Below are 19,583 nucleotides of genomic sequence, written 5' to 3' on the forward strand. Positions count from 1 at the left end.
ATCTGTATCAACATGGGGGATAAACAGCAGGTTGGTGTCTAAAACGGCTCTCACTGTGAACATTAGTGCTCTTTGAACCTATGACCCTCGTGATTCAACACCTTCCCAAATTTTCAACACATATTGTCTCTATTTCTTGAAACTCTTGTCTCTTGAAATTCTTGTTCTCCTTAATACTCCGTTACTACAGTAAATAACAAAGTTCTATTTCTCAGTGGAGTTTGTTAACAATCAGTGGATTTTTCTGTTTATTTTTCACAATTTCTGTGTGGTGTACATTTTCTACTGTATCTACTAACAAGATTCATCCAATTTCTTGTGCTTCTCCTTCCCCCTGGTACACAGATGAGCTGGGTTCTATGAACTTGCAGGACAATGCTTTGTGTGTTTGTCCAGGAACACAAAGCTGATTGCTCACTTATACTGTAGGTGGACGCATAGCATCAGCTATTTTACAGGAATGCTTGTAGGGATGCCTGATCCTCTGCCTATTCCCAGAATAATTGCACCAATCCTACAATACTCTTCTTCACCATGAAAAATAATCTCATACCAGATCAGTTTACTGTTCCCCTAAGACATTGAAGCATTTTTTTCAGAACATAGAAATACACAGGAACCAGCAGCTGACCTCACCTTTTTGCAATCATGTCAGCTATCGACTACACCCACTTCTGCTCTAACATGTTTGAGGTTGTCTCTTTTCTGTGGTTTTGTGATGCCCATTATAGGACTGAGCTAAACTAAAAAGCTACTACCAGTACAAGTACTGTGGATTCTATTTCTACAGCTGTACTGAAAAGCTCATTTCTTTTTTCTCATCTATTTCTTACTGATCACATCTGTGACTTCCCAAACTCTGGTGTTGTTTTGCCTAATGTCTTAAATGTGTAAAGATAACCTTGACCTAACCCTCAAGACCTTATTAACAGTGCTATTTCCAGTTGTTCCTCTCTTGTAAACAATTGCAATCAATTGGTTGCAGCTCAGTTGCAGTCTTATCTTAATGGTATGAGATAAAACTCAAGGGTCTTATCTTGCAGTTAATGAGGAGTTTGTATCCAGTCAGATAAAGAGGTGTTTGTAATCAAGTGTTTGTTCCAGTCAGGGTTTGGGCAAAGACACAGCAGTGAACCAGGCCTTGCAAGGTTTTGAGTGCCTTATTGATTAAAAACTAGTGATAACTGATATTTCCTCCTTCTAGGAGACAATTCATGAACTTTGACTGTTTCCATCTGATGATGGTAGGGTGTTCCATGTTTGTGCAGGGACCTTTACAAATACAGTACAAATTGCATCCTAGTCGGATTCATTGCTATTTTGGACTTGGGTTTCATTGGTGTGGTAATCAAACTCGGATTTCCTTGCAATCCGAGACTACTGCTGCAGTCTCAACACTTTATAGCCGCCTGTCTGGTACTAAGATTTGGGGAAAAAAAGAACTTTCTTCAGCTAAACTGCGATAAAACCGAAGTTACGCTCCCAACAGCAGCCAAGCAAGTCTCTAGGCCAAACATATTAGGGATTTCTCGGCTCTTAGCATTAAATTTTGAAATACATTACTCTTTTGCAACAGAGATCCTCACCTGCTGTCCTCCATCCTTTTAATGTTGTAGCTTTTTGGTTGGTGTCAGTAGGTGGTATGTAAACTATCTTGTCTGGGCTTCATCACTCCCCAGCCTTCTTCCTTAACTAAAGATTACAGTTTGTAATACTGTGGGAATTATCAACCCACCCTCCTGGGTTTTCACAGATGTCTGATGCTGCCACAGGGGGGCTGTCTGCACACGGTATAGATGACTATCAGTGTCCCCCACCTCTAATTCACAGATAATCACCTCATTAACATCTATATTGTGGCATTTAAAGTCCTGCCTACCTCTGCTCTACAGCTCTGTCATTGTGGGTTTTCTCTGTGAATGGTCCTGTCAGCTTCTCTGTGCCGAGCAAAGCTTTGTGTGCCTGCTTGCCTTGTCAGCGCACTGTGCGCCGCCTTCCTGCTCCTCACCGACCGTGATCCCAGATCCTCCCTTCTATAAGACTACAGGTGTGGCATGAAGGACATGACCTTTCTTCTTCACTGACTGCATACTTCGGTTCCCTCCCAGGACCTAAGCAGTGGATATTTCAGAAAGATCTGCAACCTTTAAAGGGAGGTGATCGCTCAGGCCCTTGCGACTCAGATAGATGTCAACCTTGCCCTCGTGCCCTCCTACGCCCGTTTCGGCCCGCAACGCCCGGCGTGATGCAACAGGGAACCAGCCGCATGAGCTGAAGGAGACCTCCCTCAGCCCAGGCAGCTGAGGTCCCTGCTACACGCAGGGAGGGCAATAACGTCACCATGTCCGAACTAGCTCCGCCACACCTTTTCAGAAAGCAAAAGTGGAGCTACCCACCTCTCCTCATAGGCATCTCAGCCAGGCACTGTATTTAGTCATTAATCGAGGCCAATTTTCAAATACGGGTTTGAGCCAAAGCCTTATTCTGACCTGTTGTGTGCTCCATAAAAACAGGTTAATTTACTAATTTTATGGACAATCCACAAAACAGTGTTTTAACAAATTAAATTTCTCATAAGGGAAAGCCACACTTTCAGTAGTCTTATACTGGTCTTTCTGGCTTACAATGGTTGGTTTATCTTTTTAAAAAAACCCATTCTGAGTGCTTACACAGAATACACAGTCATTACAATGCATCACTTGCCCATGAGTCATAGTAACTCTCTTCTCTTCACTTTCAGGATTCCCGTCATCAGAAGACACAGCAGCTCACTGCCCGTCTTGTTAGATGGTAAATTGATAATCCTGGCTCTCACTTGCAGGGGGCAATAATTTGGTGATACTCATTGAAACAGTTCACCAGAGCTCTCGGGTTCCAGCAAACTGAAACTTCCCTGGGTGCCTGCAAGCTTCAGGTTTTCAATCATGTATGTATGTTACTACATACTGTAACACCCAGCCTGTACATTTCACTGAAAAGTTTCACCATCCTTTTCACATTACACCAAACACAAATGAACCAGGGAAATACTGTTACAAAGACACCTTTATTTTTATGGCTGAATTTACCCCTGCTCTCCGACACCATCGACAGATCTCATACACCATGTCTCCACAGAGGCAGAATATTGCTCACAGTGTCCCCCAGTGAAACCCATGTCAGTTTTTTTTTTAACAATTAACCTACCTCACTTAACTGTCTTGAGTAAGTTTAGGCTTTAGAATAATGCTTAGAACATTGTTTAAAATGTGCAAGAGTGCATAAATCAACACTTTTCCCAAAGTGTAGCATAAAGCTGTGGCTTTCATAAAAAATATATAGTATTTTATAAATATATATTGTATATATCCATTTTCATATAAAGCAGCATTGAATTTAGAAAACCATTAAAATGTTGGAAAATGGAAACAACTGTGTGTTTATATATATATAAAAAATCGATTAAGTAATACAGTAACGGAATTGCACTGTAAAAGATGCAGTATTCGAGAAAATTCAAATATCTGAGTATTAATTTTCTCAAAAAAAGACTTTGGGTTTATCCTCATAGGGCAGTGTTAGCCAGAAAACAGACTCAAAACAGTCACTTAGTGTTGTCAGATTTCATAAACACAAGAAAATTAGTCTTAAATGCTTTAGTTGGCTATTAAAAACTACCCCCAATATTCCAAGCTACAAAACCATCATCACCTATGTAGCAACAAATAAATATGAATAACATACCATCTACTCTGAATAATGAAAGTACTACTATTCCCAAATAATTTTATCTATATAAATCCCACTGCAAGCACATGTATTTTTACAGTGTAGGAACGTGCTTAAATGGTTGAAAGAGTAGGTAACGGAATTGCATTGTATATAGTGCTTGTACAAAAGATAGCCATATTACCTTTAGATTTTTGCGATATTTCACAAACCTGGCAGACATCTCCAATTTAACTTTACGTAAACCTTAAAATACATGGGTGACACACAGCAGTGACTGCCTCTTCCAAGTCTTTTTAAACAGATACTAAAATATCACCCGCTTTTGTTAAATGTCCTGTTTTCATACTTTTTGTCTGAATTTCAGTTGAGTAAGTGTAATAAACTGCTATGTAAAAAATGTGCATCTTAACACAAGAAATGTCATCATTTTGAAGAAAGCAATGAGTTATAAAAACTTAAGATTTGATATTTCAAAATAATTACAGGAGCAAGTGTTTGCATCATTGTTCTAGACTGCTTGGATTCTTAATCTCCGAATTAGCCACTGAATAAACACTTAAAACCGTTCAGAAAAAAGTATGGCTACTTCGTAGTATTTACTACTTCTGTACATATTGAATCACTTTGGATTATTTAGAAAACAAATGTAATGTAGTTCATAAAGAGGTTTATGTCTTTAAAGTCTGATCTAATTCTCCTAGTGTATTTTTTCTATTTGAAAAAACACCAATAATATACCTACTCTACTAACATATTTGAGAAGCCTGGTTAAAAATGTATACTTCAGTGCAACCCGATCCATCGCGATTTGTGTTTCGCACACCACTCTGAATAGTCAATATTTGTGGATATGGAAATGTCTTTGTAAAACTAATGTTGCATAGATTACTTGTTTCAGGTTTTATAGACCTTTGGTAGTGCATGAGTGACACATTACAGTATATTACATAGCCTTTAGGCTTTGTCTATAAATAGTGGTCTCCATAAGAAGACAGCCACAATCCTATAAAACCCCTTAATTACACAATCCTACCAAAGAACACAAGAAAGAGAGAGAATAAAAAACAAGTCAAACAAAGCGCCGTGAAAATCTCTCAGATTATAGAAAGTCACTTCCATCGTAGATTATGGGCTTCTCCACAGTCAAGTGGTAAAGAACCTTCTTTGAGATGAATCTATAAAAAAAAAAGAGAATCCAGAATAAATGGCAATCAAAATAGGCAAACAAAAAAAAAACAGACACAATCATACAATTTATATATTTGTTAGTGTATAAAAGTGCAAGAATGAAAAAGAAACTAGTTACACCATTTCTCCATTATTAAGGTGATGGAGAAACCTTGCCTTGAGCTACAATAAAGCAAGAAACACAATACGTTAAGTCAGTAAATAAAATGAATAAGGCAATCGTTCAGATGAGGACGACTTGAATTTTTTCAACAGTCTCCTTGCAGAGCTGCTATACTCTGCTACTGTTTCAGGATGCTTTGGTTGACCCTGATAGTAAAATGATCAGGGCAATGATCATGATCAGAGTTTGTTGGATCTTGAGCTACTCCTTTTATTTGTCTGTCAGCACTGAAGAATGAAGGGTGTGATCTACCTTTGCTCATGGGGCCAAATAGTGTGAGAAACAGTCTATAAGGTGAGTGGGTAACAAGTCCTAAGCTCCTCAGCACACAGCTCTTGCCATGTGTGAGTGCACACTATTACATTGCATCTTTAGCTTCAGATCACTGGCATGGGGGACAGAGAGTATGTCTGGACTAATCAGCGAACAGTTTTGGCACCTGTGTTGTGTAATACCCATGTTTTTCTGGATTACTCTGAAGTCAGCTATCTCCCTGATCGACACATCTATCCTCAAGTGTCACTCCGTTAATCCTGGGTCTGAAAGCTTGATCAGCATAAACTATTTTTATTGTACATAGAAAATTTACCTTGAAAATGAATTGTCAAAAATGAGCATGTAAGTTCCTGGATTCCTGACTTTCAGCTGTCCTTGAATGGTCTCTTTGTGAGAATTGCAGCGGGTCAAGGGAATTAAAACCTGTTAAAACGGGACATTTTTGAGACACACTTTGGATATAGATTTAAGATCAACAGCTACAATTGTATTAGAATGGACTCATCTTATGTTTTTATTTTCAGTCAAGACTAGTTGATAAAAATAACACTAATTATAAAACAATTTTTGAAAAATCAACAACTTAATTTCGACATCAGTAATAAACTAAACACACATGAACCAGAAGATGAATGAACTGTGAGACAGAACCAGAATGAGCTTACTTTGGCCTGTTCTATTGGGGAATCTCCAGATTCTTTATACACGACACTAAATGAAATGCTCTTTGGCTCAGATGAAAACACCCAGCTGATTGTAGGACCAGCTTCCTTCACATCAATAGGGATCACACTGTAGCCACTGGACTTGATGAACAGCTCTCTGCCTCCTTCTCCAAACTGCATGATCGTCTCGATGGTCAAAGGAACCGTTAGTCTACAGATGGAAAGAATGAAAAAAATAAGGCATTAAAATTTAGCAAGCAAAAAACAAATAGGCTTCCCTCATCAAGATGTGATAAGCACCATATCTAAAAATCTCCTAGAAGAGAAGATATCTTTAGAAAAGTCCAGAAGCTTTAGTGAGTTATGAAAGTGAGCCACAACCTTTCAGTCACTGGTATTTCAATATATTCCAGAGATGTCAAAACATTATCAGCCTAAATGTTAACTTGTTTGACCCCCTCAGTGAGATATCTTTGCAACTGCTTATAATTCAAATTTTGGTTCGCCAAGGGGTGCTTTTTACAAATTGAATTGTTTCACTTTAAAACTGCTATGAAAAAACTAAGAAACAAAATGCAAATGCTGTTTTGAAAACTGACATTTGACGAGGATAAAATGAATACATTTTGGTTGCTTCTCACTGGAGAGATCCATGCATCTTCATTCATAGTACAATTCAATAAAGCTCGTGCAAATCAATATTATTATTTAATAATCCTTCAAAATGTTAGAACATCATTGAACTCCAGCAGTTATTGCTTTGGAAAACTCCACTGGACAATATTTTGTCTCCCTTTCAACCATCTTAAATTTAAGCCCTAAAGCACACCTCTACTGTCTATACTTCCAAATTCCAGGTGGAATTTGCCTCTGCAGGCCTATGACAGTAAATCGTTAAAAAAGTGACAAAATTCAATTCAAGCTTTATTGTCCCCTAGAGAAATTTAGAACAAAATGGGACAAAGCTCTTGTTCTAACGCTTAACATAGTTCTCTGTATTATTTTAGTCAGCACAGATCCACATGTATTGTAGTACATGTGGGCCAATAGATTCCACTGAACAAGAAACATTGTTGAAGAATATGAAAAGCTGTTTTGCTCTTCTTGCAACTCAGAGTTAGAGCATCAGAAAAGCGTGAGAAGAGAAATATCGAGATGCAATGACTATTCAGCTGGAAATTTAAGATTGATTCAAGCTTCTGAAAAAAATCCTTAGTTGCATTCAGGTACAATAATAAAATGGCTGCCTGCAACTCTTATAACTACTATAAGTAGGCAAAATGATAAAAGTGTAACAAAAACATAGGGTTTTGCTCTTTTCGGTGTTCTGTCTCTGTGTGTCTTATGAAATAAGGTTCTGCAGGTTCTTTAAATTTGTCATAAATCATACAAAGTGCAAGAATTTTCTCTCCATTTACTACTAGTTTAAAACATTTGGGTTTCACTTGAGGAGATATTAGTTTGGTCTGTGGAAGAGAAGCAGCAAGTTTTACTTGTTACTCTGCAATTCCTCTTTAGATACCTATTACTGAAACGCTGTTTGGAAAAATCCTTGCTGAAGAAGAGAAACTGAGTTACAGTATGTGTACAAGCACTTACAGACCCTGCCTGTGAATATACTGCCAATAACTTCCTCATTGCACTCGCTCTGACTCACTCTTCCTAGCTGGGCTGGGTCAGTTCTGTGTACCTCACTGCTATACAGCAAGACAGTGGTAATGGGGCAGTTCAACAGCGATTGCCGTGAGAACAGCCTCCTTTTCTGGTGTGAACTGAGGGACAAAACAGGACAGAAAAAGAGCAGAAGGCTGCGTAGCTACTGAACCTCAGTATCTGAGAATTACACCATTTGAAGGAAAACCAGCAGATTTCCAACATAAACCAAATGAAACACAAAGAAACCACATTGACTACAGCTAGTTTGTCCTCAAATGAAACTACAGAACAACATTGTAAATACGCTGGAAAGAAACTTTTTTTTTAATGGAATTGCCAAATAATTTCTATTACATTCCCACCAATCTTGAACCATCAACAGTTTAGAAGACTTGGTTCTCCAGTAATGACTCGGGAGAGAATGGGATGCGAAGGCATGCCTTTTGTTATTTGACATGCCGAAGTAGCACAGTTCACTGTGACTGGAGGAGACTGCAGGACTCTCCTTGATGTCAGGTCACGTGTGGTGATGCCTGGCAAGTCTCAGACGTCGCAATTTTTTCAGAAAGCCCAGCCCAGTTAATCCCAAACCATCCACACAGGGAGGGAAAAGCCCAACTATGCCTGAAAGCACTGAGTGCACAGCCACTTGGAGAAACCAGGTCAGTCTGTAAGTGACATGACCCTGGCTCAAGGTGACATCTGGGCCCCAGAGCTCACCCTGCACTGGAAACAAGTGTCTTTACTGGTTAAGCCACTTGGGATGTCCCTGTAGGAACCGCCTCTGAGGCCAGCTGGAACATTTCACCGTCAGACGAAGTCCAATCCACAGTTAAATCTAAATCGGAGATTTCATCAATAACAGAAGACACAATTATGTGTTTACATCTGAAAGTAATTCATGGTGAAAGATCTATACATTTGGTGGTGGGCTGTATATTTTTCATGGGAATTGTAAAACATTTAATTAACAACAAAGTTCAGGCTGTCAAGAAAGCACCTGGGGGACATTACTATTACTATCACTAAGACCATCACTTCATCACACCCGTTTCTGTAGCTGAAAAAATTACCAGAGTGGTAAATAACCAGTATGCAGGCTGCCAAGGTAATGGAAAGATGTAGATTTTCACTTACGTCAGCTCTCCAGACTTCAGGAGGCAGATCTCAGCATCTTGCACAGTGGGCATTTGCTCACCTAGATCATCAGGAGTGGACTCACCCACGGCTGCATTTCTAAAAGAAAACGCAAGCTACTGAATTTTGGCATTTCTAATTCTAATCACACTCATGAACAATTTGGAACCCCTGCATTAACTCCTGGCATAACATGTCCTGTGAGGAAATCTACAGTTTTTTAAATGGTTAATGTTTATTGCAGTCTGAGAACAAAACATTCTGCACAGACAACAATTCCAATGGAACAGGAGAAGCATTTTTTTTTAGTTAGGACAAGAAAACACATGAAAGGAATGGATCAGAAGCATACTGAGTATTGATATTTTTTAAAAAAACGGCAGCCTACAAGTTTATTATGGTCACTACAACCGTAAGACTCCGAAAATACCTGTGTGCAATTAAAAGTAACATGACATCTCACTTTCAAACTGTTACCATATCCTGTAGAATCACAATATGCAATTTCCTATTGCACAATAAGCTATATGACCTTGTTTGTCTTCATGATTTTGAGATTCTTTGCTACAGAGATTTTCTTGCATATTTGTGAGGTGTTCTGACTTCACGTTTGTATTTAGAATGCTAGATACACACTTAATTTGATATCAATCTGCTGTTTTGTGAGCTGAAAGGGCTGCAGACACCGCAGTTATTATTGCAGAGGAGTACTTGAAATTCACTTCAAGTGAATGTGTCTGAATCCTTAGTGTCACATGAAATCCCAAGTTTGAGCATGTTTTTGTCCCAATATGATTAAACATGTGCATGGAATTACCCTATAATAAAACATATTATACTGAACTTATCATTTGTATTGACCACATAATCACAGATACAGAACAGTTTGACTTGCTATTGGAGGGCACTGCAGACTGACATGCACTTTAGTGTTCAGTGAGGTGCTGGAAATAACTATTGTAGATGAATAAATTCACTTGAATATGTTAACTACTTCTAATAGGATGAAATGCTGCTCATAACATAGTTGCTCAATATAGTTCCTTGTGGGGAAGTCTGCTCAATTCACTCAGTAGACATATACCTATGGTTTATTTGTACTAGTTTTATTACATTTAATAAACAGATTAATTACATTTACAGGTGTTTCAGCAGTCTGAAGGTGTGTATACTTAAACCTGTGGTCACAAATTTACATATCGTCATTTGTTCTGCAATCCTGTGCATTTTAATGATCATAATGATATAATACTTTCTCGCCCTGTACAATACGTAAATTCAGACTACACTACGGAAGTGCTTACAAGCCTGTGGCAACAGTATCTTCACGGTCTGTCAGACCACATTTCCAGAGTACACTGCAACTGCCTACTACAGCAACATACTGTAAGCCAAGAGGTAAGCTGTCAAGTTATCTTTCTTAAATAGGCTTAATGACTTCTTTTGTAGGCTGTTGTATTGATGAAGATGATGACTGTATTTGAAGTTAACAAATCTATGACAGGAAATTCAGTGATAATGTTCACTTTTCTTCTTGGCTTTGCGCATAAAACACAATAAGTAACAACTTTACTCGGTTTTATTTTTGTCAACCAGTGAACTGACATCAAACGTGAAATGCAGCACGGTATTTCATGGTACACGGGGCTTGAGATGGACATATAGTACAATAACTGTATACTCTTTTATGTCTAATCTTCAAAATTGTGAAAACTCCATTTGTAGACAGACTATATCAACAAGCTTAATCTTCCCGCTGTGGTACAGTCTAGCTTGATTTCTGACAACTTTTTGTCAGGTTTAAAGTAGTTAAAGTTAAAACAGATTTGCTATTCCTGGTAATAATTTAAAAAATAGCTTATCTTCTTATCTTCATATCATCCATGTATTTCCATGTGAATATTTTGATAAATTTATTCTAGGTGGAAAAAATGCTTTAACTTTGTTGCAACATTAAATCACTCCAAACAGCTGGATTAGAAATACTGCAGTTAATCTTGAGGCACAAAAAACACAAGAGATTCATGAAATAAATGGCTAAACATGAACTCTTACCACAACACCTCAGATACACAACATGGATTTTTACTTTGCAATATGAATGAGGCAAGTTACGACGTTCTTCAAGTTCACATCCTTTTGCACTTCTTCTTACTTCTTTTGAGTAATACACCCCCAAAGCTGTGACTCAAAGTCACAAGGGAGCACAAACTGCAGCATCATTATGATCAACAACCCACAAGTACTGGGACGTACGTTTTCTGATTCAATTTCTGTTTTTTATATTTTATATATATGTTTCCTTCGGTGAATGTAGAACAAATAATGAAAACACAGTTGAAATTACAAAAGATTAGTTGAAGCTTGCTGAAGGAAAATGCACTATTTCAATGACACTGGTGTATTTTAATGACTTCACTTCACAGAGGACACCAGATTTATTGTAATTAATATCTATTAAGAATCTAATAATAATTTCTTACACTTATATAGCACTTTTCTGGACACTCCACTCAAAGCGCTTTATAGGTAATGGGGATCCCCTCCACCGCCACCAATGTGCAGCCCCCACCTGGATGATGTGACAGCAGCCAGAGTGCGCCAGAGCGCTCACCATACACCAGCTCTCAGTGGGGAGGAGAGCAGAGTGATGAAACCAGTTCATAATGGGGATTATTAGGAGGCCATGATCGGTAAGGGCCAATGGGAAATTTAGCCAGGAAGCCGGGGTTACACCCCTACTCTTTTCGAGAAACTCCCTGGGAGTTTTAATGACCACAGAGTCAGGATCTTGGTTTTATGTTTCATCCGAAGGACAGCGTGTTTTTACAGTATAGTGTCCCTGTTACTACAGTATTCTAGGCATTGGGACCTACATAGACTGCAGGCTGAGTGCCCCCTGCTGGCCGGACTAACACCTCTTCCAGCAGCAACCTTAGTTTTTCCCAGGAGGTCTCCCATCCAGGTACTGACCAGGCTCACACCCGCTGAGCTTCAGTGGGCTGCCAGTTGTGAGTTGCAGGGCGATATGGCAGCTGGCAAACTTGTCCTATTTTTTTAAGCGTCTTTAAATAGTAAAGACAGGGGTCTTTACCTTTCCAAGCATCGGCGTACATTTTTCTAAATGTCTCTCACTAATATTCTCATTCTGGAGGGTGGTAGGTGGGTGAACCCTCCACTGTGCTTTATCTGCTACTCCAGAGAAATGTACAGCACACAAAACATGAAAAACAGCTCATTCCTGTTTAGGAAAGTTGTCAAACTCTGTGAAAATACGTTTTTTTTTTCTCACAACACTCCCAAACCTACAGTCAAACCTTGGTAACAAGGTGAACATCAATTGCATGCATGAATAAAACTGGAGACTATGAAGAGAATATGAAATATGAAAATATCTTCAAACTATTGACATGCAAGTGTTGCATATTCCTTAAGAGACCATGTGCATAAGGAAAATTTAGTTTCAGACATTTTTACCACAGGGAAAAACTCTGCAAAAGCAAGTAAAAGCTGCTTTTTGAGGCACTAAACTAGACCTTAGTCAAAGTCATAGTGTAAAACAAGTTCCCATGCTACAGGACTGCAGACATAACCCACATACTATGTTCCATGTTCAAATGTTTCTCCTTCCGCCTTGAAAGGTAAAGGGTGAAACTATAAAGTTTTGGCTTTGACATGAGCTCTAGAATAAGCAGTGGCTCTGTCCAAGCAAGTTGTTTCAAATATATAAAGGTTGGCTCATTGCTCAGTCACTAGAGGCTTAAAGTAAAGCACAATGGTTATTCTGTGACATAATATAATCTAAAACGGTTACTGGAATCAAATGTATAAACCAGCCTTTTCCTAAAGTGCTGCACGGGGAAATCTGCGTTTTTAACCCTAAAACTCCCATATGGAGTTCATATGACATGCCCTTAAAAGTCAGTCACACACTCTTTCTGCTTTCTGTTTAAAAACGCCGTTTCCTCTCGTTCTCCGCGAAGTCTACACAATCTAGAAACATCCTTTGGGGTTACTGTCACGCCACAGTTTTTGTCTTTTAAAACTCAGAGGCTTCTAACTCATACGGTACATACTGTATAACAACAGCTGATGTTTGGAACATGTGATGTTTTTGTGTTTTACCAGGGGTTTGCCATCACCTGCATCATCTCAATGTCAAACGCAAGCAATGACCATATGGAAGCTGAAGAGGGGTACATTGCCCTGTACACTATCACAATTATTCTTGGCGCTATTGGAAATGGACTTGTCATTACAGTATATGTTCGTCTCGGGAAACTACCTTCAGTCACTGATGCCAACCTGCTGAATCTCGCCATTTCAGATCTGCTTTTGGTGCTCACAAATATTTTATATCTGTCAGAAAACATTACCTGCTGGAAATATGGAGACGTTGTGTGTAAAATTAGTGCCTGGATAAACGAGGTGTCCTCTTCTGCCAGCATCCTTTTCCTGACCTCCATTTCCATGGATCGGTATTTTGCCATTGTCAGATCGAAAACAAACCCAGCTAGGAGGACCACTTTCAGCCTCTGCAGAAAAACTGCATTCTTCATCATATGGCTAAGTGCTTTTCTGAATGCCCTGCCTGACCCTTTCATATACTCTGTAAATAATCAGACGCAGCAATGTGAACCTGGTCACGACCTGAAACTTGTTGGTTTTATAACCCTGGGAATACAGTTTACACTAACATTCTTCCTTCCACTGTTAATTATACTGTTCTGCTATATAGTGTTAGTTATAAAGGTTTGCCAGACATCTATTTTGAGAAAACAACAAGTTTACAGAATAGTGTGTGCGCTTATATCTGTCTTTTTGCTTCTTCAGGCACCCAGGCAGTTGTGCATATTGACAGCTGCCTTTACTCAAACTGAACACAGCTGTTTAGAAATCACTTATGTTTTGTCAACCTTCTCCTGCTGTGTGAACCCCATCATATACGCTTTGCTTTGGGACAGATTTAGACAGAGAATCAAAGAATTATTTTCCAAGTGTTTAATGAGGTCTGAAAAAGCTAAAGCAGTTTCACAAAGCCATTCTTTATCAAATACACTGGATTTATAAACGAGAGGAGGTAAGAGTAATAAAATTAATTTTAACATGTTTGCTAAATGTTTGCCAAGAGGGATATAGCTGCATAGGTGAAAGACTGATTCTATTACAATAGGAGCTGTCATTTGTATGAAGAGCAATGAGAGATCATTCCTAAATTTAAATTACCCTATACATCAAACAAAGAGTACAAAAGACTAATAATCACAGAGAGTTGAGTTGCATGAAGGTGAAAACGGGATTATGTTGTCACAGTGCATGGGAAGGCATCATGCCACACATTACAGCTGCCAAAATGTTTGCATTTAAGCACGATCAGACAACTGAGCAATAGTTATAGACAATATTGGCTGTTAAAAGTTACTCAGGTAGTAGATGCACAGGTTATACGACATTTTCGGATGTGAAAGCTCCACTCCACCGTGATAAGTAAAAAGGGCCAACGGCTCACTAACAATGTAATTGTAAGAAAAGGTTTTGATCAACAGTTTGCAAAGCCAAATTTTTTCGTATACAAAGAAGAAAAAGAGAAGAATGAGAACCAGCACTCAACACTTTTGAAATTTCACTATAACCTGTCGCTCAGCTCGAAGCAGAAACAAAAACTTTGATCCATATAGCAGCATATTATTTCAGAACATGCCCAGTGAACCTCGGAGCTGGAAAATCCATAAATCCCCACATTAGCACTGGGACTAAAAATAGTTCTCAATGTACTGGACTTTGAAAACCCATTCATTCTTCCCTGACTCGAAGCTACTTATCCCAATATAGGGCTGCAGTAAACTGGAATCTCTCTTAGACAAAGCAGTAATGCCTCCTGGATAGGATGCCAGGCCGTCACAGGGCACGTACACAGAGGCAGCGTACAGACACGTACGGAACTTTGTCAGCACGCCTTGGGAAGATGGGAGGAAACCTGGGAAATCCTACATGTCCACTGATTGCTGAATACACACAAAATGTTACCGACTACCAAAAAGACAACATTGATATTTTAAGGGCTTGATGTTTTTCTATACACTCTCTTTTACATGCTTTGTGATCTGTGTCTCAGAGCTGTATTTTGTTTTCCTAAAATGTAAGCATCTGTAAAAAAAAAAAAATGGACCTCAATTCGGAGGCATTCAATGGCTCCCAAATACCTGTACATGTGTATATACTGTATATAGATTATATATTATAGATCTATATATATATTATATATTATGTATTTCTTTTTGTCAGAATTATGACCATCTGCTTTCTTCACTGGGAAACCCATTCTCAGGCTAAACTGATAAAAAAAGAAAGTGTGAGCAATGCCAGACTGGAAGGGAGAGTTAAGTAGTTATGTACAATAAGTTAGAGTGACAGCATCACACACATGGGTTCAGTTGTTCAGACCCCTTTTTAAGAAAAAAATCCTCTTAGCACCTGTACCACAGTGGTTTGTGTTCTGCTAATACTGTGAATGACAAGTTTAATGTTCTCATTTGAAAACTGAAGGGTAAAAAGATGGAAAAGGGAAACAGGAGAAGGAAAAAAGTATAGTAAAGTAAAGGATAACATGGATTCAAGATGAGAGCTCTCACGATTGTTTGTAAAAAACAGAAAAATGAAGTGGAAACAAAAGAAAGTATATCACTGAAAAACCAAGCACTCAAAAACAGAAGGAATAACTTTAAAATACGGTATAGAGCTACAGTAGATTAGAATCTGGAACAGTCCCCACCTGCAGTCCAGTGTGGAAACAGTAACGCTGTTATTCGCAATTTACTGTCAACTTATTTCAGAAATACTGTAGTCCGTCAGTATCGCACCCTGTCACAGTACCAAAACCACATTGACAGTCAGCCCTGTTTATGGTCAAAATACTAAGTACAAAAGGTCAGTAACATACTCTTCAAATATGGTAAAAAAAAAGACAAAAAAAGTGTCTTACAAACTACAGTACTAGCTATTCCCTGAATAAACTAAAATATTCTAGAAGTTACCAATTATGTGGGTGGGTGAATTTAAATTAATAAGCGGATAGTTGTAGGGTACAGTTATATGTTATATATTTTCATAATGTATACTGTGAGTTCTGATACATTCATATGATAAATAGGTACAGTATTTCTATGAATTGTAATGGAATCTCAGTACTTACACCTCTGGAGATCTCTGTTGACCCTCCATCTCTCTGGTACTATCTGGTGAATCTCTCACTGAATCACTGTCATAAATTCCATTCACCTCCTCCTCTGTGATAATGTCAAAGACAGCATCATCTGGCTTTGGAGCAGCATCTGTTACTGCAAATGACACATAAAATCTAAGTCAAACACCGGTTAACAACCTTAAAGAAAACAGGTTTTGTCTGTTTAGGTGTAAAGCAGCACCGTTTTAAAACTAAGACAAAATCTCAAGCACATGACTGTAAACTGTATAAGAAAGTAGGGTGCGCATCTTTTTTCATTATGCATACTAAAGCACTGGTATACTACTGTATGTAAAGTATTTTAACCTCATGGCTTACTGCTGGTATACTTTATGTTCTTATGAATTAAGATTTCAGTCTATATTCCAGTTCAGAGTTGCAAAGATGAGTAGTGAATAAGAAAAAGCTTTTAGTTATTTTGCTGCCTGGTCCTGGAACAGCCTACAAAAACTGTAATGTTGTTTGATAATACTGCAATATTTTAAAGATATTATATGGAATTATATGTTGACTTTCCATCTTGAAATAATGCTATTGGTTTCAATACATTATTGTATTACTCGTTTCAATGTCAGTATGTACGGTACAATTTTGTTCTTACTGCCTTCTTGACCTGGTTTCTCTTGAAAATAAGATTTTTTTATCTCAATGAGACTTGCTGGTTAAATAAAGCTTAAATAAAATAAACAGAAAAATGTCTGTAGTGGTGGAGATGATCACGGGACGATCGGATGCTAAAAGCCAGTTTCAAGTCAGTTTCAAACTTATTATACACTCATAGGCCAAAAAAAAAATAGAAAACGCCACCAGATAACCAGTGTTGAGCCTCTGCGAGCTGTGAGCTGGAGCAAAATATCCCACAAGGTTTGGAAATTTGCTCTGCCCAGGTCCATCCCATTCTTGTCAAGGGTGGTGATGTGCAGGCTCCAGTGAGTTCACTACTGTACTTTTCAGTAGGATTTACTGTAGATGCGTGAGCATGTTCACACTAACCATGCCTTGCACCTGACAAGACTCTATTGATTAGCTTGAGGGTTCCTAATGCTCTGGACACCGAGTATACAACAAGGTGGATATTTATAAAGATCTGTTGAACAACAGAACATCTATCAAAAGCTAACTGTACCATGCTACAGTTTTGCAGTACGGCCGATTGCATTTTTAATTTTTTCCCCATGGCTCTTTTTCTCGTATCTTCCCAATATATATTGTCTGTCAACTGTACAGCTTTCTTCCAAAGGGACCGGCTGCAAAAGACTATGACTCACGATTAAGGTCTAAAGCCAAGGACCTGTGCGTCTACCTGTCCATTGAGAAGAAAGGGTTAGGGTAGGAAGCATTATATTTATAACGGCCCATTCATTTCCATGAATGTACTGTACAAATGCATACATTTGACATTTTATTGCCTCTTGTATTCAAGGAGGAAAGGGACACAACATGAGAAGTACATTAAGAGCTTGTAGAGCTGTTCCGATACTCTGGTTGTGATGCTCTGTGCCGGTCTGTTCCACCCGAGAAGACACTGGTTTAGCTGGGGTGTTAATGTAGATTTGTAAGCGGTGACTTGCAAAGGTGCTGCGGTCCGAGAACTTCAGGATTACCTACGACGCTGGGTGTCAGTCTCCGTGGCAGCTGGCCTAGGTCCTTGGGGGAATCGGTGGGTGTTTCCGGAGGGCTGGCCACCTCGGCCGCAGGGAGCCTTTCTACCACCGCACTGTGCTGCATATAGCACTCCCTGCAGCACCGTTCCTTCTTCCCACTGTGCTTAGTCTTCACAAAGTTGTTGCTGCAGTAGTAGCAAAATATCCGCCCGCAGAGCCTAAACCACAGGAACACATCTAAGAGTAACAGACCAGACCCAAGGCTTCTGTTTCGTTCACTTTCCCCGGCGCGGCGCCGTGCTGCCATTTGAAAATACCGTACAAAACCTTAAGGCAAAGAGAGGAACCCATTACCTTTCGAAATGGGCAGCAGTTACCGGAAGACTCTGGATTAAAGAGCCTTGTCCATCCAGGGTTCGTGATTTTAATACATGAAGTGGAAAAAAAACACTTTTCTCCAAGATGAGAAACAACGACAGAAGCCTCCTTACTCTGACCAAGTAATCCGAAGTAGTGACTAGAATCTGAGTAAGTGTACACACGTAACCTCTCCAGTCCAGCATGACTTTAGCTAGCCACATGCCCAAGTATCTTGGGTAAGGCCTAGATCCCTGCAGTACCACAGTTACAGCTGCCAGTCCTGGCTCTCAATGTTGTGTGTTGTTAGTGAGCTCTAATTTACCCCTGTATACAGAATGGAGCTGTGGATCTGTGGCTAAGGATCTGCGCTTGTGGCTGGAAGCAAGGCCCCTGAGCAAGGCCCTTAATCCCAACTGCTCCAGGGGCGCTGTACAATGGCAGACCCTGCGCTCTGACCCCAGGCTTCTCTCTGTCTGTGTGTCTCATGGAGAGCAAGCTGGGGTATGCAGAAAAGACAAATTCCTAATGCAAGAAATTGTATATGGCCAATAGAGTGATCTTATCTTATCTAAACAGTGAAAGTGTTGGTAATACTGCATTAAAACACAAGCATGTGTCAATATGCTGCAAGAAAAGGATGACATTGTTGGGTAATTTGCAGAAAATGGCACATTATTTTCTGCCTTGTTTGAGATTTACAATGTACAGGCATCTACAGGGTATAACCCATCTAATAGAAGAATCAGATCCTTACGTTTCTGTCTGAAGGAGGGAATGTTAGAATGAGGTCTGAGCATTTCAGCATTTTTGATCAAATCTTATTTTCATGCTTCATCTATTTATTCCGATGAGCACGACTATTAGGAAAAAAGACCCGTAAGACTTAGCTAGGCGAAGGCTTGTGTACGTCTTATCGGTACAGTCCTATATGATTAGGACGCAGCATTGCTAAAATGTTACCCGTCTCTGAGAAATGAAACTAAAAAAAGATCAGCCATTGTGCTGAGCTCCTATGGTTCGGTACAGGTGAAATTCAGTTTGAAATGAAAGAGAAGCAAAGAAGACGGATTAAATAATTCTTTTTTTTCTGGCACCCACTGCCAGAGTTTGTCAAGGCAGAGACAAGTTTCGTTTCTGGCTGCAGTCGGAGGGGGGCAGTAAGACGTGAACCCGACGAGGGAGCTTTCTCTGGAAATACCTGCAGTGGTGCCGGCGAAGCCACCATGTGAACGGACTCTGACACCCGAGGCAATGGTTGACCTCCTTGTCCACGAGCCAGCGCTCCTCCGCTCGCAGCTTCTGCTCGAACTCCAGGGCGTCCGACTTCTGCCAGAGGGCATCTTTGTCCCTGAGGGAGAAGGGGAAGTTCACGCAGGTCCTTCTGGACTCCATGGGCACAGTTTCTCTACACACAGTACATCTAGACAGACATCAGCTCTGAGCACCGTTTAGAAAGGCACAAGGGCGCTTCCTGATAGGGTTGAGTAATGAGGTGGGGCACCTAGCTTCCTTTTCTCCTGCGAACCAGGATGACTGGAGGTGCAAATCAGAACAGCCAGTCCAGACTTTCCAGTGCGTCT

General features: G+C 39.5%; 2 protein-coding genes across 5 annotated transcripts in view; one reads left to right on the forward strand and one right to left on the reverse strand.

Moving 5' to 3' along the window:
- Positions 1-3,027: 3,027 nt before the first annotated feature.
- The window catches only part of fyco1a (FYVE and coiled-coil domain autophagy adaptor 1a), a 34,237-nt gene continuing 17,681 nt past the window's right edge, over positions 3,028-19,583 (reverse strand). For all 4 annotated transcript variants that reach the window (XM_015354847.2, XM_015354844.2, XM_015354845.2 and 1 more), the window contains exons 12-18: positions 19,202-19,351; positions 17,644-17,861; positions 15,989-16,133; positions 8,797-8,895; positions 6,004-6,214; positions 5,652-5,761; positions 3,028-4,886 (exon numbers count right to left, since the gene is read on the reverse strand). In XM_015354847.2, the coding sequence (XP_015210333.2) occupies positions 4,811-4,886; positions 5,652-5,761; positions 6,004-6,214; positions 8,797-8,895; positions 15,989-16,133; positions 17,644-17,861; positions 19,202-19,351 (1,009 nt within the window). In that variant the 3' untranslated portion in view covers positions 3,028-4,810. The remainder of the gene's footprint in view (positions 4,887-5,651; positions 5,762-6,003; positions 6,215-8,796; positions 8,896-15,988; positions 16,134-17,643; positions 17,862-19,201; positions 19,352-19,583) is intronic.
- LOC107078304 (C-C chemokine receptor type 7-like) lies at positions 10,100-16,734 on the forward strand. The gene is made up of 2 exons (XM_015354848.2): positions 10,100-10,194; positions 12,925-16,734. The coding sequence occupies exon 2, from the start codon at positions 12,952-12,954 to the stop codon at positions 13,864-13,866; it is 915 nt and encodes a 304-aa protein (XP_015210334.2). The 5' UTR covers positions 10,100-10,194; positions 12,925-12,951; the 3' UTR covers positions 13,867-16,734.

This window comes from Lepisosteus oculatus, chromosome 6, assembly GCF_040954835.1.
Source record: "Lepisosteus oculatus isolate fLepOcu1 chromosome 6, fLepOcu1.hap2, whole genome shotgun sequence".
NCBI classification, from domain to species: Eukaryota; Metazoa; Chordata; class Actinopteri; order Semionotiformes; family Lepisosteidae; genus Lepisosteus; species Lepisosteus oculatus.

What these genes read in the sequence shown, in the direction of transcription:
- LOC107078304 (XM_015354848.2), top strand. Translation starts at nt 12,952, where the DNA reads ATGTCAAACGCAAGCAATGACCATATGGAAGCTGAAGAGGGGTACATT.